Consider the following 22,903-nt stretch of genomic DNA (forward strand, 5'->3'; position numbering starts at 1 on the left):
TCAAGTCCCTAGTTTCCCTGTTCTGAGTTTTAATTTTTGGGTTTGAACTTCTGATCCTTCCATCTCCACGTCCAGAGCGCTGGGATGAGTGTTAGGGCTGATGTACACCCTATGCTGTTTTTAATGTGGTGCTGAAGATGGAAGCCGGGCTTCGAGCGTGCTAGCCAAGCACTCTTACTGACTAAGCTATATAATATTATTTTTTAATCCTGCCTCCGACCCAACTGACTCTCCACCTCTCCCCCAACCCCCACCCTAACCACCGGTGTCCTCAAGGTCTACATGGCCCCACCCGTCCTTGATAATTAACTTCTAGTTGCTTAGACCAGAGAAGCTCCGGGAGGATTGTATATATAGAGAGGGACCTTCTCTAGAGATGCCCGCTGGGCGGCTCCATTCGAGCTCACCATCCAGCAGCCGAGCGCTCAAGTAGAGCTGATGATGAATGAAAGGTAGAGAAGGAGGGGGAGGAAGGGGCGGAGTTAGGGACAGGTTTTTGCTGTGGGCGTGGTCTGGCAGGCTCCGAGGCCCCAGATGTGCGGCTGCGGGCGAAACTGCCTTCGTAGACTCGCAAGGCTTCCGCCGAAGAGGAGGAGCCACGCGGAGGCAGCTTCAGCCTTCAACGCCGTGCAAGACCCACCCTTTCCGCTGCTCGCAGGCGGGGCTGTTATTAAGGAGGCGTGGCTCCTTTTGAGGCGGTGCAGTTCCAAGCAGGGACAATTCTGCCAATGCCGCAGCTGGCGGCCCCCTAAACCAGCCTGGAGAGCGCGTGGCTGCTGCGGCTGAGAAGACCTGGTTACCGCGCTGGGGCGGGATGGTCGCTTGATGGGCGTGGTCATCGCCGTGAGGGGCGGAGCCGCGCAATGACAATTCCAACAGGCAGCGCCCGCAGCCTCTTGTCACCCTGCAGAGGGCGGGTCTGTCTCTGAGGGGGCGAGGCTACCGCTGTGGGGGCGGAGCCGCGCAGGGGCAGTTCCAGCCGGCCGCGTCGCGCACGCCCCGCCCCTGCCGCAGCTCGCAGGCCCGCCCCGGCCCGCCCCTCCGCGCTTCTCAGGCAGCGGCAACGCGGAGCCGGTGTCCCCAAGCCTGGTGTGGGAGTGCAGCGGGGCAGCATCGCCGAACCCGGAGCGGAGCGCTCGGCTCCGGCCCCGTGCTCCCCGCCTCCCGCCTTCTCGGGCCGGCGGCGGGCGAGCTCGCGGGCCCGGCCCCAGCTCTCCGGTGCCCCGCCGGTTGCCGGCGGTCCCCGCCCCCCGCCGAGTGCATGAGGTTGACGCTACTTTGTTGCACCTGGAGGGAAGAACGTATGGGAGAGGAAGGTGCGCCAGGCTGGGGGTCGGGGGAGGGGAGTCGGGAGTATCTGGGGGGCGCCCGATAAGGCGAGGCCGCGCCCCTGCCTCCTAGGGATGCGCCTGCCCTTCCGAAGCCCGCAGGCCGTTCCCTGTCACCCACCCTCTTTCTCCCTTCCTCGGCCCCCGGGATGAACCGCTCTCGAGGATGGAGGAATCCCCTCTTCTCATATCCTATCCCCTCTTACCCATCTCCCAGGTTACTGTTCACCTTAGTCCTTAGTTCTGTGTCCTCTGGTCCTCGATCTCCACCGGCAGCCGGGGATTTGAGAGGGGGGGACCCTTTGATCCAGCCTGACCCGGGAGAACCAAACTGCAGCAACCTTGGATCTGAGACGCAGACTCACATTTACGGGGCTTTCTGACCTTGAACCAGTCATTAACACCCAGGGACTCAGTTTCCCCATCCGTGCAGTTTCAGGACTAGGTGAATTGAGGACCTAGTGGCGGGGGGGGGGGGCCCCGGGGGGGGGCACAAGAGAGCTATGCATCTTGGATTCGGTGACCGAATACTGCGGCGGTACACCACCACAACTACCATCATAACCTCCCCCTTTCCCTCCACCAATCCTCGTATCTAATCAGACTTGGCTAGAGTCCTAACCTTTTTCAGCGTCTTCTCCCGCACCGAGAGGCTGTAGGTTTAGAGCCACACTACAGTTGGGGTTCACAGGCCTCGGGGATTCCTTCAGCCTGAATCAGAGACTGGGATCTCCCCTAGGTTTCTTTTTCAAAGCCCCCACAATAGGTTCATCTGGTCAAAGACAGGTTCTGACCGCTCCAGTCGTTCTGTCTCCCACTCTCACATTCTTGAAATGCTGTTTGGGGCACAGGCCCACCCTGTACTTAACAACACACTACTTTGCATGCTTGGGTACTTGTAGAGGGATAGGCAGTAGCTTTGGGGCCTGGCTGTGTGTCATAAAGAGAGGTCCCCTCTCTGGGGCTGAGGTTTCAGCGTCTGTAGAATAGAGAAGAGTTGGCCAAGGGAATTTTGCAGGGCCCACCAGCTCTAGGGGCGCAAGGTCCTGGGGATGACTAAGCATGTAGTGGCTGCCTTAAGGAATTGTCAGAGGGCCTGGCTTTGCAGCCCTGGTCCCTCATCACGTTCAACAAGGGCTATCACGTTTTAGTGTGTGACCTTGCTACTTTAGCCTAGGATAGACCAGCCCAGCTCTGCCAGTCTGTTGCCCCTTTCGACACTGCAGGCAGAAGCTGTCACAAGAGTGCCACCCTCCACCTTATTTCTAAATTCTATTTTGTTTTTCTCTCCGTTTTTACTTGCTGTTGCTAAAGGGAACACCTCTGTTCTCTGTGCGTTCCAGAAGGGCCCGGATAGTGTCCAGGCAGGACTCTCAGATGTATATCTTTTATCCTCTTGCTTGGCAGAGTGAATACTCACCTGGTATAGAAAGGCTCAGTGTGTGAGCAGGGCAGGCTAGACCACCAGCAAACGTCACTCTTAAGAATGGCTCCTGACGTGATTTCTGTCTCTTGCAGGAAGCGAGTTGCCTGTGTGTGCGAGCTGTGGCCAGAGGATCTATGATGGCCAGTACCTCCAGGCCCTGAATGCTGACTGGCATGCGGACTGCTTCAGGTAACATGGCCCGGCTGAAGGGTGGGCACCCTCCACAAAGCCTGCCTGTGACCCGGATGTTTCTCCCAGTGCTGTCCTTCCCTGTGATCTCCAACAGGTCCCTGGCCTCAGTTTCCCTTTCTTTATTAAAATAAGGAGCTTGTTTGTTCTGTGGGGTGTATGTGTGCATATGCACACGCTCGCACACATATATCTGTTGTTGCTGTCGTTCTGTTGAGGGGTGGCAGGTACGCATTTCATGAGCACATGCAGAGGTCAGAGGACAGATACTGAGAGCCGGTTCTTTCTCACCACCTTGAGGCTTTCTGGTTGTTTTCTGCTGTTGTGCTGCTAATTTGGGCTAGCAGGTCTGGGGGCTTCCAGCTGATTCTCTTGTCTCCTCCTCCTGTCTGGAAGCCGGGAATGCCGGGAATGATTGCTGGGATTATGGACACTTCCCAGTACATTTAGCTTGTCATATGCATTTCAGGGATCAAACTCAAGTTACCGAGCTTCTCTAGGAAACACCTTTACCCACCCACTTGTCTCCCCACGAGCCCCTCTATATGTTTTTTGAAACAGGGTCTTGTAGTCCAGGTCTGGCCTGGAACTCCTAAGCTTAAGCAAGTCACCTGCCTCAGCCTCCCCAGTAGCCAAGACTACAGGCATGTGCCACCATGCCTCGGCTTGTCTAGTAGACTTTAAATCCCACTTAGGGGCTGAGGATGTCCCAGTTGAGAGAGGGCTTATGTAGCATTCATGAAACCCTGGGTTCAGTCCCTAGTACCACATAAACCAGACATGTGACACATGCCTGTAAGCCTAGCACTCAGGAGATGGAAGCAGGAAGATCGGAAGGTCTTAAGGTCATCCTCGGCTGAGTAATGAGTCTAGGGATAGCCTGGGCTACACGAGACTCTGTCTCAAACAGACAACCAAAAATCATCCTTAGAGAACTTAGGTTTAAGGTGGTACATGATGCACTGTGCCAATAGTTACTGTGTGGAGCAATAGAGTTCATACATGTAATTCAGGTTCATACATGTAATACAGGTGTAATTGTGCGTATGGGTACGTTCGTATGCACGTGTGTGATGCACGCACACGTATGGGGAGGCAGAGGTAGACAGCAGGTAGTAGCTTCCTCAGGTGCCCTCCACTGTAGTTTTTGCGTCAGGGTCTCCCACTGAATCTGGAGTTCACTGATTTGGCTAAGTCGTGAGATGCAGGGGTCTGCTCATCTCCATGCTGCCCGCCACCCCACCCCCAGCGCTAGAGGTACAGATCCACGCTGGTGTGTCGGGCTGTTTACTTGGGTTCTGGGGAATATGGATTCCAGTCCTCGTGCTGGTGGGGCAGACACTTCACCCACCGAGCCATCTCCCCAGGCCTCAGATGGGATTTTTTTTTTTTCAGCTGGAGGCTGGTGGAGTTCACCATGAGGAACCCATGGTAGAGAGGGAACAGGTGGAGGAAGGCAGATGTTGGCCGTAGCCTTCTGTGCTGCCCTGCTGCAGGGGAGGAAAAAGAGACATCAGCTCTCAAGGGAATCCTAGCCACTGTCCCTAGGCCATAGCTGCCTGTAAAGATGTGTCTACCAATGAAAGTAGCCCTGACCTCCAGATACACAGACCAAGGCTGTGGTCAAAGACTTAGTAAAACAGTTGGCAGCCATAGGTGGCCCAGTGGTCTACTAGGTCCACAAAGCAACCTTGTGCTACGTCCCAGGTTCAAAGCCACCCTGAGCTACGTGAGGCCCTGTCTAACAGAAAAAGACTGAGGCATCCTTTTCTAACACTTAGCAGGAATCTGAACGCATTATGTAGTTGCCAGTTAGTTGTATCTCCCAAGGACAAATCGGGGCACAGAGAGGTTCATTCTTCTGCCTGAAGTCACATGACCAGGAAGGAGTAAGAATATGCAGTGGCCACTCTGAGGCCAGAAGAGAGGCAGGTAGCACATTTTGGGATTCAAAGCACACGCTCAGCAGAAAGTCTCTCAGAGAGGCCCATAAAGGGGTCTTGACTCACAGAAGGAGGCAAGGCTGTCGGCACTGTTGGTGATAAGACACACAGTAAGTCAATGGATAACACAGTTAGGAGACCAAGTTCAGAGAGAGTTGGTCGTGGGCACTGAATGCCAGGATTAGGCCCTTCTGGAGACAATAGAGAGGCAGCAGACAGCTGGGGAGCGTACTGTTTGTTGAAGATTGTCATCTCAGTGGGCAGATGGCACAACTTGGCAGGACGAGACTGTCATAGTAATTCAGGGGTCTGACTCACTAGCCTGACTTCGGATTGTGACTGAGGAGGGAGGCGGCTCTGTGATATGGAAGGGGTTACGTGGGGCTGGGGAGTCAACTCAGCTGGTAACATATTTGTCTGAGAACCTGAGCTTGACCCCCTAGAACTTACAAGTGTAGCGGTGTGTGTCTATAATCTCAGCACTAGGGACAAGGTGGTGTGTGACAAAACCTATCCTGGGCTCTGCTCACCACAGATAGGGAACCCATTACAGACCAAATATAAGGACCACCAAAGTCCAACTTTTTGAACCAATGAGTTTTATTGGGGTTACTTTCAGGAATATTGGTAGGGAGTTACTTACAGAAGTGACTTAAAGACAGCTGCGTCACCAAAGCCCAGCATGGGTGACAGCTCACAAAGCTGAGAACCTGGAGCACACTTCACATCCTGGAGGCAGCCTCATCGGGTTAGAGAGTGTCCTTTCGATGATTTAATTGGTCTTTCTTCTTCCAGGCAGCCTGGCTGGTTTCTACTTCTTCTAGGCAGCTGGTCTGGTCTGAGAGTTCTCTTTGCAGCTTAGCCCTGCTGCCCTTCTGAGAGGGACTCTTGGCTTTTATTGCTTCCTTTGGCAGAGAGGGGCCAACTGAATCTGGTCAGTTTCAGGGACTTCCTGAAGCTGTTTTGAGTTGTTTGCCTTTCTGCTTCAGGAGCTCCCTGCAGGATGGATTTTTTTTTTTTTTTAAACTCTCTGAGGAAACTCTTTACACAATAGGTGGAGACAAACCAATCCTTGGGGCTCCCTGACAGGTCTCATTGGTAGACCCTGACTCAGAAAACAAAGTGGCTGGCTATTAAGGAGCCATGCCTGGGCTTGACCTAGGGCCTTCCCATACATACGTACAAGCACGCACACATACCTACACACACTCAGTGGGGTGGTCTTTGAAAAGCACAAAGGATCCTTTTTTTGGGAATCCTTAATCCCAAACGCCCCCCAAACCAGGGCTGCAGCTGAAGGTCAGATGGTAGAGCTTGCTTAGCATGCACAAAGCCAGGGTTCAGTCTCAACACAGTATAGAACAGGTGTGAGTGAATGCTTATAATTCCAGAACTCTTGAGGTGGACACAGGAGACTCAGGAGTTCAAGGTCATCTTAAGCTACATAGTGAGTTCAAGACCAACCTGGGTGACACAAGACACCGTCTGAACATTTTGAAACGTCCCCAAAATGTAAATAGCAACACAGTGCCACCAGTAGTAAGTTCCAGACTAGACCTATTATGACAAGTCATAGTCAAAACACAGGTACACTTTCAAATCCTGTAGGTTGGGCTGGAAGTGGCTCAGCAGTTAAGAGTGCACGTTGCCCTTGCAGAGGACCAGAGTGTGACGCCCCTGCACCTGTGTTGGGATAGCTCACAGCCACCTGTAATTCCAGCTCCAGGGAATCCAGTGCCCTCTTTTGGACTCAGCATATACTGCACTCATGTGTGAACACATGTACACACATACACACACAGAAAAATCTCTAAAAAAAAAACCAAAGCAAACAAACAAAAAAAACATTGCTTAGAATTTCCTTCAAGGGGGCTGGAGAGATGGTTCAGTAGTTACGAGCACTGATTGCTCTTCCAGAGGTTTCAGGTTCAATTCTCAGCACCTGCATGGTGGTTCACAATCATCTGTAACTCCAGTTCCGGAGGACCTGACACCCTCTTAGGGATAGTCTCTTCTGGCCTCTCTGGGCACTAAGCATGCATCCGTGCACACATATGTATGCATGCAAAATACCCATACAAGTGAAATGTCTTCGAAATTGTAAAAAAAAAAAAAAAATTCCTCTGGATATGTGGGTAAGTCCTGTCTGAAACATAAATTACTGGCTGTTTGTTTAGTCTTGGGTCCCATTCCCAAGCTCCTACATTGTACATAGGCAAATAGTCCATGATCCACAGTCACACAAAGCCCCAAACACTTGTGGTCTCAAACGTCTGAAGTTGTATTTGTAGTGGTAGATTGGATTACCCACCACCGAGCATGCGTTCTCCCCAACTCCCATCCATCCTTCTCCCCCTCCCTTCCTCCCTCTCTCTCCCCTTTCCTTCCTTCCTTTCTGTTTCTCCAGTGCTTGTGATCAGATCCCAGAGCCTTAGGACAAGCTAGGCAGTATACCGCCAAGCTCTATCCCTAGCCCTTGGATTTTTGAGACAAGCATCTCGATATGCAGCCTAGATCTGGCTCTTATCTGGTATTTCATACCCAGTGCTAGGGTTATAGACGTGTATCACCACACCCAGCTGTAAGCATTCTTTTTCTCTGTGTGTGTGCGTGCGCATGTATACATGTGTATGCACGCGCGTGCACCATGGTGCGCATGCGGATAACATGTTATATCAGAGGTTAGCTTGTGGGAATAAGTTTTCTCTTCCCACCATTGTGCGTATTGGGAATCAAACTCCAGGTTATCAGGCTTGGTGGCAGTGGCCTTTATCCCCTGGTCCATCTTGCCAGCTCTCCACCTTATTTTTTGAAATAGGGTCTCTCTCTAAACCTAGAGCTTGCCGTTTCAGCTAGGTTGGCCAGCCAGTGAACCCCTAAGGTCTTCCTCTGCCCACCCCTCAGGACTGGGGCTGCAGATAGCACCATTGTTCCCAGCATCACATGGGTGTTAGGGCTCTGAACTCAGGTCCTCGTGCAGGCTTGGCAAGATTTGACCCATTGAGCCATCTCTCTGTTCCTCAAGCATCCTTCAGTATTAATCCAGCCCAGCATCCCGTCCTCCAGCGTACAGAATTTGCCTAATGTCGTGGGAAATGGGGGTCCAGCCTCAGCAATCACCTTAGTGAAGGCTGTCACAGCTTGAGGTGGGATCTGACTGTATCTCTGTAAGTCTGTACTTGGGAGAGGGTGTCCATTGTCAGTAGAGTTGGGAGGCAGGTTAGTTCTGCCTGTCACTTGAGTAGCAGTTAGATTTGCAACAGGGCCAGAAGGAATCAGGAAATTATCTTTAGGGGGCCCTGTGACTGGCAGGGAAGGAAGGCACAAGAGAACTCCAAGGGTAGCCCCTATATAGTCTTATAAAAGGGAGGCTGGGGCAGATTGCAGGGCCCTGGCATTGGCCGGCCCACTCCATAGCACCTAGAGAAGGGTGAGACCCAGCTGGGGCTGTAGGAAGAGAGCATGTTCAGCTGTTTCTGAGGTGAGGGACACAAGGGCCTCAATGGGGAAGGGCCCACAGGCAGTGAGACCTCCTACTCCCGTATCAGAGTCAGAGCCCAGATCCCCCCTTCCGTGCTTCCTCACCTACAGTCAGAGCCTAGAACCCTATCTCCCATATCCTGGCCCAGTAACAGGAAAACAGCTCAGAGAAAGATCACGGTTGCCCTGGGTACTGGCTGACAGGCAGTTAGCCTAACTCGCCACAGGGCCCCTGAGGCTCTGTTTCCAATGACTTGAACCTCTTGGTGACACTGAGACCTTTGTTCCCTTTGTCCTCATTAAAGCTACTTAGGCAGGAGGGATGTGTGTGTGACAAGGCTGAATAGCCTGCTTCTTAGCCACCAGGTAGGGAAGGTGACATCATGAGTTGTCACACACCCTGCCTTCCATGCCTTTCTGTGTGCTCTTCCAGGTGGAACACCCTGGGGTCCCTGAGTCAGCTCTTCCCAAGCCCCTGCCCTATACAGGCTCCCTCCGGACCACCTAAGCCAGAGCACTGTGTACTGGAGCAGTTTGACTAACGAGGAAACAGGCATAGAGGTCATCTACGGGTCCAAGGCCTCCTCGGAGCCTGACCTCAAAGCTCATACTATGTAACCAGTGCGTGCTCACCACTCTGTCCTGCCCCTCCAGGATACAGGCTTCTGCCTTCTAGCAGGAAAGCCAGAGAAGAGACCAGAGATAGCATTCCAAGGAGGTGACAGTGACACAGAGTGGAAGGAAGCAAGGGAGGAGGAACTCCTCGTGCTTAGAGGCACTGAGGCAGGGTGTGGTGGATACGTCCCAGGAATCAGCAAAGCACACTGCGGGACCAACACATAGGGCTGGCCTAGAATCATCCAGCCTTGTGGGCTTTTGTTCCTCACAGTGCTGGGGACCAAATCCAGAGCCTTGAGTTTGTTTGGCAAGCACTCTGCTAAATCTCCAAGCACTAATGTTATGTGCAGGGGAGTGGGAGAGGAATCTGGAGTTATCGCTTGCCTTGCCTGTTCATTCCCCGGCACTGACGGGAAAATTTATTTATTTGTTTACATTCACTTATTTATTATGTATGTGTGGAGATTAGAGAACAACTGGGAGTTTATTATTCTGCCCTTCCACTATGTGGGACCCAAGGACCAATTCAGGTCGTTAGACTGGGATGTGGGTATCTTTCCAGGCTGAGCCTTCTCACCGACCTTGTTGGGAGGGAGGGAAAAGGGAAGGGAGGCAGGCAATGAGGATTGAACCCAGGGCCTTGTGAATACCAGGCAAAAGCCCTATCACGGTACTGTGTCCCAGCCTTCCAGCTGCATTGATGTTTGTCTCGGCCAGTGGTACTCAACCTTCGGGTCACAGCCTTTTTGGAAGTCGCATATCAGATATCCCGAATACCAACTATTTAAGTTAGGATTCACGACAGTAGCAAAATTACAGTTAGGATGCAGCAGCCGTAATAATTTTATGGTTGGGAGTCGGCCCAATGTAAGGAACTGTATTAAAAAGGCCGCAGCGGTAGGGAGGTTGAGAAGTGCTGGCCTGGGGGGAACCGGAGGAACCTGCAGAAGGTTCCCTGGCTGTGCATCTGTCCTGAGTCCTCTGATCCAGGCTCTGAGGCCCACTGTAGTGTCTCTGCCCTGGCCTGGAGGAAATCTCAAGCTGACATAGCAGGGAAGGCCGCAGATGCTGTGACAGGTGTCCCACTGAGCCAGGATCCTCACAGGGGACCCTGTCTATGCCCCACTGCCACCCTTCCTAGTGACTCTGTCTCCCAGAAGATTAGAGCCAGGCCAGTGGTCCAGGGTTTCCTGGGCCCAGCCTCTCTCTGTGTGCCATGCCTGCAGGGTCCTTTTCCCAGGAGCCTTCTGTGAGCTCTTGTAGCCTGGGTAATCTCCCTAGAGGCTGGGTGGGGTAGCCCTGAGCTGGGAGTGGTAAATGGGCTGCGGCCTGTTTGAGAGCCACAGCTGGGAGAAAGCTCTCATTCAAGGAGCCTCCCGGTAAGGAGGCTGAGCTGACCATGGGAAGTTGGCCTCTGTTCCCTTGAGGACAGCACCGGAAGAGACAGCTGCTCTGGGACTTGTCCTTGTCCCTAGAGAGACCCAAGCACTCAGTGCTTTTGTCCAGGAAGAGACCAAGGAGCACACAGGATACAGGAGACTTTGTCCAGATCCAGAGGGCTAGGAGTTGAGTGGTGGGGATAGAGCCTAGATCCTTCTCCACCTCCCTAATTGTACTCGCCTACATCCCCTCTTCCCGCCCATAGTCAGAGCCCCTCATACCATCCTTGCTTCCTTGCCACGCAGTCAGAGCCTAGTTCCCTCCCTTCCTACCTCCTTTATCTCCCCCACCCCCCTTTCATAGAGTCAGAGCCCAGATCCTTTCTCCCTGCCTCTTACCTGGGGTCATAGCCTCAACCACTCCTTCCTCACTTCTTCACCTGTAGTCCTAACCTGGATCCCGTGTGTTCCGACTTCCTACCTATAGTCAGAGCCTAGATCCTTCCCTGCCTACCTCTCTACCGTCAGTCAGAATAAAGACCACTCCTTGCTGACTTCTGCCTGGGCAGAGATCTCTCCTCCTCTTCTGTGACCAAAGCCCAAGCCAAAGACACTTTGGCTGCTTCCTGTCACAGGATGAGAAAGAGGCCTTCCTCAGCCACACTTCTGCCTCCTCCACTGTGGTGTGGCCACAGAGGCCCTACCCCCTGCAGCCTCCAATCCTGAGCCCCCGCAGTAGGATGGGGAAGCTTTGACCAGGCCACCCATGGGCTCCTGCAGGCCTCCAGAGTCTCCGGACATAGCTGCAGAGGATGCAGCCATCCTTGGCACTGAGATGGACCCGCTGCCTCCGTGGGGCTAAGTAAGTGGAAAGCCCCTTCCCCACCTGTCCTGGGCTGGAGGTGGAGGGGACTGAAAGACAGGCCCGTCTGGGGACTGCTGTAGGGCAGAACTGAAACTCTCTAGTGAGATCTGCCGGCCATGAGCAACCCGCTACTGAGCTGTTGGACTTTCTGATACCTTCTCTTAGTGACCCTGCCTCCCCCCCCACCCAACTGCTCAGTCTTTCCCTTCTGGTGTTGTAGAATGAGGAAGAAGGAACCTTATACCTGTCACTGTGACACTTAGCCCAATGTCCCTTGTCACAAAGACCCTCCTCTGTTCCCTCCTCCCCAGGGTCTTCTCCTGTCCTGCTCCAGGCTGGCTCTGCTAGAGAAGACCATGGGAGAGACTCCTCAGGAATTTTACTTAGCTGGCTCTGGGGCCAGCTCAGGCCCCATCTAGTGCCTGATGGAGCTACCTCTCTTGACATGGAGGACCCTTGGAGATAGGGTCTCGTCTATCCAAGGCTGACCTCACACTGGCTAGGTAGCCCAGAATGACCTCAAACTCCTGATTCTCCTGCCTCCACCTCCCAAGTCCCTGGATTACAGGCATGCACCACCACCTCCACTGTTGCCGGGACTGGGGAGCCAGGACTTTCTGACTGTGAGGCAGGGACTCTACCAACTGAGCCACACGCCCAGCGCATCTCAAGGTGCTTTGTGGGGAACCAAGCCGGTTGTTTCCTCTCTGGCTCCTGTCTGGATATGAACTGAGGGTTAAGGGGCTGGACAAGGTCAAAAGCTCCATTGTGCCTTCTGTCAGCAAAGGTCTGTTGAAGCGCAGGGCTAGCCACCACAGCGATGTGTGAACCCACATCCTGGGGCCAGATGAAGCCTTAGCTGATCTAATCAGAGACAGAAGCCAAGCATACTGGGATGCACCTGTCACCCCAGCACTGCAGAGGTAGAGGCAGGAGGATGGGAAACTCAAGGTTGGTCTGGGGATGTAGCTCAGTCAGTAGAGTGCTTGCCCAGCCCACAGGAGTCCTTGGGTTCTATCCTCAGCACTGGATAAACTGAGCTAGAAGACCACACTCATGGTAGAAGTAGGATCCTGAGTTCAAGGCCATCTACTACGTAGCAACTTCAAGAAGGCTCTGTGAGATCCTCTCTCAGTAGAGGGTGAGGGGCATGGGGTGGACAGATACACAGACAGCAGAGAAGTGCCTAAGCAGTACTGAGGGTGCCAGCTGGGGTCAGACCCATCCGGAGGGTGTTTGCAGAGCATCTGTGCTGCTGCTCTGCGGCAGTGCTGGCTGGGAGAGGCTTCAAGGAAGTAGTGACCTGGTAGGGGATGTGCTGGGCCGAGCTTGTGAGCTTGTGAGCAAGTCACGGTCAGGTTGTTCTGCTGCAGTGGCCGCTGCTCCTCAGAAGGAGTGGTGAACGAGTGGGTGGAGGAGGAGCCAGGGAGTTTCCTCTGAGATGAACTTAAGAGCGTTCTCACTCAGGGTGGGATGTCGCTACCCCTGAGTCCACACCCATGGGTGAACAGGCACGCAGAGGCCCTGCTTCCTGCAGCGTGACACCGGGGAGTGATGGACAGACCCCTGTGACACGCCTGTGACCCAGGCGTGGACAGGAAGCAGGTCACTGATAGTATGGGACTGGGGGCCTTTCTGAAAGGACAGGATCTGTGCTGCCTCTTTGCACTGTGGTCCTTTCTGTGGCATCTTTTATTCGGTTTAAAGACCCTAAGAGGGGTATACTGGGGCCCCACATTCCCAGCCTCAGCCCCCCCCCAGCAGTACCAAGCCCCTCCCCTGTTGGAGTCTGCTGGGCTGTTGCGGGAGAGTTGGGACAGTAGGCATGATGTCATGACTCCTGGCCTGCACTCACTGTCTCCGCCTCTGCTGTTCTCTGACTCCCCCAGGGACACCTCATCGGGCCCCTTTCCTGGGTACACCACCCCACCCACTTAAACTGAACTCTGACATTTTGTGCTCTCTGGCCTGAGCCCCTCCCTGCAGGCCAGGCACCCAGACAATGGGAAGCAAGCTGGGATCTTCTTAAAGGGACAGTGTCCCACCAGCTGCTATACAGCTCTCCTCCCTGTCTGCTTTTCAGTTAGTTCTAGCAAGCCACTGGTATTGGGGGAGGGGAATGAACAGTCTTCACCCACCTATTCTTTCCTGCATTGGTACCCAGGACAGGACAGTCCGGCTCTTCCTGGCTCCATGTGACCCACAGGCAAAGGCCACAGACATATCTAGGCACAAAGAACCCTAGAGCCAGCTCACCAGATCCTCACAGACTCACTGGTGAGTCCACATCCACCAGGAGGCTTGGACCAGGAGAAGTCAGGCACCTGTTTTAAAGACAGAGACATCAATCCTCTCCATCCACCCCTCAGCCCCAACCCCAGCCTCCCTGGTTCTCTCTTAGGCTAAGGTGGACTGCTGGCTTTGCCAACCCTGGGCTGAGGGAAGACAGGGATGCAGATTTAATGGTAGGCGGTAGCTGCTCCCTGGATGTCCTTTTGAAGAAGGCCTGAGGGCTGCCAAGCTTTGGGAAGCGCCAGCATCCTGCATCTTCGCTGGCGGTGTCCAGGCTGCGCCTTAGCCCCGTCCCCACCTAGCATACTGAGACAGGACTAGATCTGCAGGGTCTGTGCTTGTAAGTGGGAATTTGGGCAGCTTGGGGCCTTTACAGCTCATCTCCCCTGAAGGATTTTGTTTGGTTTGTTGGTTTGTTTGTTTTAGTTTTAGTTTTGAGCTGGTGTGTTCCTACAGTGCCCTGCCCTGACTGGCCTGCTGATCTTGAGTCCCCATACATCCCACCTGCCTCTGCCTCCCAAGTGCTAAAGCAGAGGGTGCTGACATTCAGGTCTCTCTGCCCTAAAGGGTGATAGAGCCCCAAGCTGGCAGAGGAGAGTGTAGGAGAAAGCCATTGCATCCATTAGCGTGAGGCCTGCGGTTCACTTCACTCCATGTTCCCAGGCTCTGTTCCTCCATTTGGCTGGTGACCAAGAACAAGTCACCTTCCTTCGGGGCCATCTTCTTTGCATGAGAGGAAACGGGCCCAGATTAGAAGCTATCTGAGGCTAGCAGGTAGTCCAGATCCTTTAGCCCACCTTGGCAGAACTGAAATGGATGGTTGTCCAGGCTGTGCACAGAAAAAGCTATCGGGGTAGCTGAGCACAGAGATTCCTTTAATCCCAGTACGCAGACCTCTGTGAGTTCAAGGCAAGCATGCTCTACGTGGAGGGACAGCCAGGGCTAGCGAGAGAACCTATGTCTCTAAAACCTAAGAAAGTAAAAAGTTGTAAAGGATAAAGCAGCGAGAGGGCTCAGCTGGTAAAGAGGCTTGCTGCACAAGCCTGATGAACTGAGTTCAGTTCCCAGAACTTATGTCGGAGTCCAGGGAGAGAACCGATTCCCCTGAGTCGTCCTATGGCCTCCACATATGCACGGTGGCTCTCACTGTACTAATAATTGGGGCAAGTAGCGTCTTACCATTGTAACTCTGGCTGACCTGAAACCGGCTATGTAGACCAGAGTTCCACCCGTGGTTGCCTCTGAGTGTTGAAGTCAAAGGTGTGCTCTACTGTGGCTAGCCATTAGTAATTTAAAAAACAAAAACAAAAAAAAACAGATGTTGGTCCAGTTTTATCCCTAGTCTCACAGTCTAAGCTCTGGACTTCAAAATAAGCTACCAGTGTTCACAGGATACAACTTTTAAATTGTCATTTTTACTTATTTTTCTTTTTACTTTATTTTTTATCATTTTTTAAAAATTTAATTAATTAAATTAGAAGAAGGGTCTTACTTTGTCGTCCATCTTATTCTGAAACTTGTCATGTAGCCTAGGCTGGCCTCAAACTCCCATTCTTTTCCTTTATCTTTCTTTCTCAGTGTTTATTTTATGTTACGTGTATGAGAGTTTGGCTTGCATATATGTGTGTGCCTGGTACTCACAAAGGCCAGAAGAGGATGTCCAATCCCTTAGAACGGGTGTTGTGGATGGTTGTGAGCCACCGTCTGGGTGCTAAGGCATTGAACTCGGGTTGTCTGGAAGAGCAGCCAGTGCTCTTAAGTACTGAACTCTCTCTCCAGACCTTTTACTTTTGAGAGAGTATTTCTTGTCCCGTTCTGGCCTGGAACTCACTACTATAGAGTATGTAACCAAGTATGACCTTGAACGTCCTAATCACTCCCCACTGTGTACTGTGTCCTGAGTGCTTAGATGCCGGGCTAGTACCACCAGCCCAGTATAATATTCTCTCTCTCTCTCTCTCTCTCTCTGTGTGTGTGTTTCAGTGTTTGAGGCGGGGTTTCCCTTTGTAGCCCCTGCTAACTGCAACTCTGAGATCCCGCCTCAGTCTCTGTTCCTGGTTACCTTTCCCTTTATTTGTTTTGTTTTTGATTTTTTTGTTGTTGTTTTCTTTTTTTAAGATTTTTTACTTATACCGGGTGGTGGTGCACACCTTTAATCCCAGCACTTGGGAGGCAGAGGCAGGCGGATTTCTGAGTTCAAGGCCAGCCTGGTCTACAGAGTGAATTCCAGGACAGCCAGGGCTACACAGAGAAACCCTGTCTCGAAAAAAAAAACAAAAAAAAAAAAAAAAAAACAAAAAAAAAAAAAAAGATTTTTTTACTTATTTTATGTATGAGTGCTCTGTCTGTGTATATACCTGCGTGCCAGAAGAGGGCATCAGATCCCATTACAGATGGCTGTGAGCCACCATGTGGTTGCTAGAATTGAACTCAGGACCTCTGGAAGAGCAGCCAGTGCTCTTAACCGCTGAGCCATCTCTCCAGCCTCTTGGTTTTGGTTTTTTCCTTTGTTTGTCTTGTTTTGTTTTTTGAGACGGGGCTTTATGTATGCTAGGCAAGCTCTATACCAACAGAAGTACACCTTCAGGGCCTATTTTGTTTTGATTTTTTTTTTTTTGTTTTCTTTTTTGGTTTTTCGAGACAGGGTTTCTCTATGTACCCCTGGCTGTCCTGGAACTCACTCTGTAGATCAGGCTAGCCTCGAACTCTCAAACTCAGAAATCCACCTGCCTCTGCCTCCCAAGTGCTGGGATTAAAGGCGTGCGCCACCACCGCCCGGCTTGTTTTGATTTTTTTAAAAGCAAAATCCAAAGCAAAATACCTATAGATGGCAACTGGAAAGATGCCTCCAGGGTCAAGAATCCTTGCTGCTATTTCAGAGCAGTCAAGTATATACCTGTGCATCCGTATCCTCAACTGCCCGTAACTCCAGCTCCAAGGTGTCTGGTGTCCTCTGGCCTCTACAGGGACTATACACACAAGATGCACATACAGACAAAGCAGGCAGACACGCATGCGCAGAAATCATTTTTTTAATTAAAAAAAAAAAAGCTGTGCAGAGACGGTACCATCCTCAGCCCCGCCCCTCTCCACCCAGGTGCTGCGAGTGTAGCGCCTCCCTTTCACACCAGTACTACGAGAAGGATGGACAGCTCTTCTGCAAGAAGGACTACTGGGCCCGCTATGGCGAGTCTTGCCACAGGTGCTCCGAACACATCACCAAAGGGCTGGTCATGGTGAGCCACCTTCCCCTACCTGCCCACCTCTTGAGGCAGGTGTGCAGACTCTCCCCCGCATTGTCCCCTGTAAGTCCTGCACCCATCTCTTCATCAGTTCAGACCTTCCAGTCCTCTACGTGTCCAGCAAGATTCTGTCTGGGTTGCCCTGCGTTCCCCCAAGAGGAGAATAATGATGGCTCTGGGGACAGCAGGCACTACTAAGCTGTGTGTTGTGTCCCCCTCCGCCCCCCACACAGGTGGCCGGGGAGCTGAAGTACCACCCCGAGTGCTTCATCTGCCTCGCCTGTGGAACCTTCATCGGCGATGGGGACACCTACACACTGGTGGAGCACTCCAAGCTGTACTGGTGAGTCCTGTGGGCCTCTTCAAGCCTAGGGGCCTGCACCTGTCACCAAGGCTGCCCATACACAGGCTTTTATGGTGCCATAAATGCTATGCTACTCTGTAGTGAGTTCTGTACTCTATAGTAAATTCCATACCAGAATGGTCCAGACACAGTTCCACACTCCAGCTGGTAACCAGGAGAGGGCAAGTCCCGTTGCTCCCTGTCTCCATGTAGAAGTGTCAGGAGCTGCAGTGCCTGTCACCCCAGCTTTTCAGGAGGCCAGTGCAAGAGGATTGCAAGCTCTAGACCATTCTGGGCAACTTAGTGAGATACAATCTCAAGAAGTAAAAAAAAATGATCTGGGCCCGTGGCTCAGTGGTAGAGCATCTGCCTAGAATCCCCCTATGAGGGCTGGAGTGTGACCCGGCATTAGAGGACTTCCATGTCATATGTAAGGCCCTAGATTCAATTCTGAGTACCACAAAAAAAAAAAAAAAAGAAAGAAAGAAAGAAAGAAAGAAAGAAAAGAAAAGAAAATGACAGAAAGCAAAAGTGCCCCGACACCAGCTCTCTTCCTTCTGCCTCTGCAGTGTGACCTGGCTCTAACCACAGAGCTGACACAGACCCCACCAACCATACATACCATCACCAGCAGGTCTGTTCCTGCTCCAGACAGCAGCTGCACACTCAGGCATCCCCAGGCCCTCACACAATTAAAGCAACTGCCTTCCAACCCAGTGTTTGATGATGTGCTGAGTAACTGACTCACAGAACTCCAGACGGTGCTGCGGGCCACAGCTGCACCAAGCAAGGGCGCCTTCCACCTCTCTGCCAGCCCATCTTAGGTTTACTAACTGAGATTCTACGCTGAGGCCCAGCATCCAGGGATTTCACTGAGGTTTTGTTTAAGTCCTTGGGCCACGTGATTATGCTGTCTCTATCCTGTTCCTGGGAGTCCAGGCTGGCTAGAAGCCCCAAGCCTTCAGTCACGGTTAGTGACTGCGGGACCAGCCCCAGACATGACTCATTTGCATAGACTCAAGCATCCTCCAAAGGGCTCATAAATAACAAAGATCCCCCTGTTCCAAGGACTTAAGAGTCTTTCTCCCCGGAGTCAGGGACAAAAAAAATCAGACCCATTCTCTCTTATGAAACACCAACAAAGCTGGATTCGAGAACAACAGACCCGATCCCAAATGGATTTTTAATGACTTCCTCCCAAAGGAGATGTATACGAAAGGGCCTCGCCTTATCTTGGCCATCTGACAATATCACCAGATAGACAGAGCCAGAATGGGGCCAGCAGGATGGTTCAGTGTGTAAAGGTGCTTGCTGCCAAGCCTGACGAACCTGTGTTCCATCCCCAGGACCCACATGGTGGAAGGAGAGAACTTCCTCAAATTGTCCTCTGACCTCCGTACTCTGTAGCATGCGTACCCCTCCCCCAAGCCCATAGACACACAAACAAAAATAATGAATGTAATTAAAAGACATAACAGTCTGATGAGATGGCAGGTAAAAGCATTAGCCACTAGACTTAACAACCTTAGTTTACTCCCCAGGACCATGATGGAAGGAGAAAACCGATTTCTTCAGGTTGTCTTTTAACCCCCATATATAGTGGCACACATATACTTGAGCAAACACACACAAAAATAAATGTAATTTTCTTTTAAAAAATTGTTTTTAACCAGAATAACTGAGACCCAGAGTTGGGGGTGCTGAGACAACTGGGCATGCCCAGTCCTGCCCTGCGTCCCACCAGCTTGCTATGGACTGCAGCCAAGCATTACTGACTTCTCCCCTCCTGGCTCTTTTCTTCTCTTTCTCTTTGGCTCTCCACCGCCGATGACCTTCATAGCGGGCAGTGCTACTACCAGACTGTGGTAACTCCAGTCATTGAACAGATCCTACCTGACTCACCCGGCTCCCACCTGCCCCACACGGTCACCCTAGTGTCTATCCCAGCCTCCGCCCATGGCAAACGAGGCCTGTCTGTCTCCATCGACCCTCCTCATGGCCCACCAGGATGTGGCACGGAGCATTCGCACACCGTCCGAGTCCAAGGGTGAGTGGGGCTGTGATGCCAGATGGGGCTCTGTTGTAGCGGCCTGGTTGTATGTTAGCTCTCTGCTGCCGTGACAGGATACCTGACAAACAGTCTAAGTGGGGAGAGATTGATCTTGGCTCATGGTTTGGAGGGTTCTGTCTGCAGTCGCTGACTCAGGTTCTTCAGGCCCAGAATGTCCAGGTACTAGAAGCAGGAAGAACTGAGATCACTCCCCCAGAACCCACTTTTACAAAACCAGGAGGTGTCATCATGGCTTGTCAGATAAAGATGCTTGCCACCAAGCCTGACAAATTGAGTTCCATTCCCAGCTCCAACGTGGTGGAAGAACTAACTATCTCTGATTTACAAACACACACACAGACGATGGCCTCATAATAAATGAATGTAAATATTTTTTTTAAGTCAAACAGTGGCTGTGCTTGTAATCCTGGAGTTAGGGAGTTGTCCTCTGTGAGCAACTGTGATGAAATATCGGGTCACACACACGCCCCCAAAAAGGAAAAGACCTGAAGGAAGAATAAGGAGATGCATGCAAGGGGAGGGGGGAGGCAAGTGTAGTCAGATGCATTATGTCGTGCATGAAGGGGCCATAGTGAAGTCTGTCATCGAGCGTAATTCATAGGTGCTTATAGTGAGAGGAGACAAGAGCTGGAAAGATGGCTCAGCATAAGAGCAAGGACTGGCTACTCTCTCAGAGAACCAGAGTCAGTTTCCAGCAGCCACATGGTGGCTCACAACCTTCTAGCTCTAGATACCCGTGTAGCCACCAGGCTTGCATGCATGTGGTGCATAGACATACATGCAGGCAAAACACCGTGTAAAATCTTTTATTGTGTTAAAGGTAACAACTAAAACCATGGTATACTGGGATTTTCACCTCAGGTGGAATCATTCCTCCCCACCCCACACATGGTGGACTTGACATTCGGTTTCCTATTGGGGCTCAAGGGGTCAGGTCGGAGGGGAGCTAGTCTAACCTCGGCTTTGTTCCCAGGGTGGACCCGGGCTGCATGAGCCCAGATGTGAAGAATTCCATCCATGTCGGAGACCGGATCTTGGAAATCAACGGTACACCCATCCGGAATGTGCCGCTGGATGAGGTAGGACTCAAGGCTGGGCAGGATGGGATGACAGAAGTCGAAGCTTCACCCCTGAGCTCTGCTACCACCGCAGAAGACTCACCTGTCCACACCTGTCCCCAGATCGACTTGCTGATCCAGGAGACCAGCCGCCTGCTCCAGCTGACCCTTGAGCACGACCCCCATGACTCGCTGGGTCATGGGCCAGTGTCAGATCCCAGCCCCCTGAGCTCCCCGGTGCACACTCCCAGCGGACAGGCCGGCAGCTCTGCCCGGCAGAAACCTGTCTTGTAAGTCAACCTGCTCCTTAGCTTCTTTGACGTGGGTGCGTGCCTGGTGGCCACAGGGTGTCAAGGTCTCGGGAGCTGGAAGGTTGTGAGGCCACCGTGCGGCTTCTGGTAACCAACCCCTGGTTCTCTGCTAAGTGGTCAGTGCTCTTCGCTCCAGGCTTCCGCCTGTTTGATTCCTTCAGCTCCGCCAGCATCCGCGTAGGGATTGTAATAGGCATGAGGATGAGGACAGGAACAGCAAACAGCGCCCCCAGCTGGAAGTTACAGGCAGGCCACATCTTTTATTTTGCAGTGATTTACTCCTTTACTTTGTGGGGGAGGGGAGCACCGAGATGGGCCCTGAGGACACCCCAGTGCCTGTGTACTGGTCAGACTCAGGTTGTCATGCTTGGTGGCAAGTGCCTTTACCCACTGAGCCACCTCATAGGCCTTCTCTCTAATTGTAAAATTTACTTAAAAGACTGTTTTCTGTGTGTTGTTCTGTAGGCAGATGAACAGATCAGGGAGGTACCAGTGAGGAGCAGGCTCACATAAAGCATGTTTTAAGGCCCGGCTCCAGGTCCGTGGTCAGAGTACTAGCATACACACAGTTCCGGGTTCCATCCCTAGCACTGCATCGACAGGCATGACAGCACACACTTGTAAACCCAGCACTCAGGAGGTACAAACAGGAGGATCAGAAGTTCAAGTTCATCCTCGGCTACCTAGTGAGTTGGAGACTAGGCTGGGCTACATGAGACCCTATTTATTAAAAATTAATAAACCAAAAAAGAAAACTATTTTATCACTTTAGTGTACCAACTCTTGAATTTTTAAAAATAGTTCGTTAATATAAATAAAGTCAGTACAAATACCATTCATGTCATTGGCTCGGCAGCAATACGTTGTCATGCCATCATTCATTATTATAAATACGTAGCCCATTTTTCTTTGTAAGCTGCTCGTGCGTTCTTGCTATTCTCCCAGTCCTTCATTTTCCAGCCGTGCTCCTCACTGGGCATACAAAGAGACAGTGCAGGGTAGCTGGCTCCCGGGCAGGAGCACTGGCCACACCAGCATGAGACCTCAGTGCAGACCCCAGCAGCACCATGGAAAATGCCGCACTCCTGTAACTCCAGCCCAGGGTTCAATCAAGAGACCCCATCTCAAAAGGATGCTGGCAGGCTGGACCAGCAGTTAAAAGCTAAGAGCATGCCAGGCGTAGTGGCATGTGCCTTTAATCCCAGCACTCGGGGAGCAGAGGCAAATGGATCTCTGAGTTCCAGGCCAGCCTGGTCTACATAGTGAGACCTCCCTGTCTCAGAGGGGGAAAAAAAAAATGTGTATATTCTTGGAAAGGACCAGAGTTTGGTTCCTGGCACCCACTGGGTGGCGGCTCACCTCTATCACCTCCAAGGGATCTGATGGCCTTCATCTAGCCTCCACAGCCACTAAGTGCACAAACCCACACATAAATACAAACACGTACAGATAATTAAAAATAATAAGTCTGAAAAATAGTAAGGCGGAGAGTGATAGAGGAAAATACCTGATATCAACATAAGGCCTCCACATGCTCGCACTCAAATCCACACGCACACTCCCATGAATGCCTGCATACACACACGAAACATACCACGAGAAACTACAACGCATTTCGGTGGTTTCTGGCACTCACTTCCCCCCACCCCATTTCTTGGCTTGTTTGGATGATTTTTAGTTTATTTGTGTTTTGCTTCATACATAGCCCAGGCTGGCTTTGAACTTGTGATTTTCTTGCCTCTTAAGTACTGGGAATGGCAAGTAATCTTGACCATACCCATCTGATTTCTAGTTGGTTTTTCTTCTTCTTCCTCTTCTTCTTCGTCTATTACTGCCTTAATAGTAAAGGCTCATTTGCAGCTGTAGAGAAAACAGGACACAGGCTAGCATCTTGACTTCATGCAGTACCTCGTGATTGGCTTGAAATGATGGGAACATTGGGGTGACAGGCTGACTCCAGGCCATCAGGTGTGCCAGGAGGCTTTGACATGTTTCCATGCCTAGGGGCTTCCTCTGACCGGTTGTCACTACACAGTGGTATGTTTCACAGAGATGACTGTGTCCAGGATGAGGGATTTGATGTAAGATGTCAAGTCAGAGTTGGCTCATGGTCTGCTGCAGTGGTCCAGGGAGCAGGAGCCATGAGTCCTCTGTTCTTGAGCCTGAAGAAGCCAAAGGAAGAACACGAGGAGTCAGGGGTAGCCTGTCCCTTGTCCCCTTTTGCTGGTCTCTCCAGGACTCTTGGAAAAGCCCTTTGAAGAGTTTCCTTCTGGGATGATAGCTGCCCTTTCTCTCTCTCTCTTTCCCCCTCCCTCCCTCCCTCCCTCCCTCCCTCCCTCCCTCCCTCCCTCCTTTCTT

At 51.8% G+C, this 22,903-nt stretch overlaps 1 protein-coding gene across 3 annotated transcripts in view; it reads left to right on the forward strand.

Annotated features, from left to right (window-relative positions):
- The first annotated feature begins 1,073 nt into the window (after positions 1–1,073).
- Limk1 (LIM domain kinase 1) overlaps positions 1,074–22,903 on the forward strand; it is a 32,907-nt gene continuing 11,077 nt past the window's right edge. The window contains exons 1-7 of one of the 3 annotated variants that reach the window (XM_028765919.1): positions 1,074–1,316; positions 2,847–2,943; positions 16,618–16,756; positions 16,996–17,105; positions 18,946–19,152; positions 20,150–20,255; positions 20,358–20,524. In XM_028765919.1, the coding sequence (XP_028621752.1) occupies positions 1,262–1,316; positions 2,847–2,943; positions 16,618–16,756; positions 16,996–17,105; positions 18,946–19,152; positions 20,150–20,255; positions 20,358–20,524 (881 nt within the window). In that variant the 5' untranslated portion in view covers positions 1,074–1,261. Of the gene's footprint in view, positions 1,317–2,846; positions 2,944–11,117; positions 11,226–16,617; positions 16,757–16,995; positions 17,106–18,945; positions 19,153–20,149; positions 20,256–20,357; positions 20,525–22,903 lie in introns of those variants that run through there. The other 2 variants (XM_028765921.1, XM_028765920.1) reach the window with 2 other exon arrangements.

Source organism: Grammomys surdaster, unplaced genomic scaffold, assembly GCF_004785775.1.
Source record: "Grammomys surdaster isolate TR1022 unplaced genomic scaffold, NIH_TR_1.0 166, whole genome shotgun sequence".
Taxonomy (NCBI): domain Eukaryota; kingdom Metazoa; phylum Chordata; class Mammalia; order Rodentia; family Muridae; genus Grammomys; species Grammomys surdaster.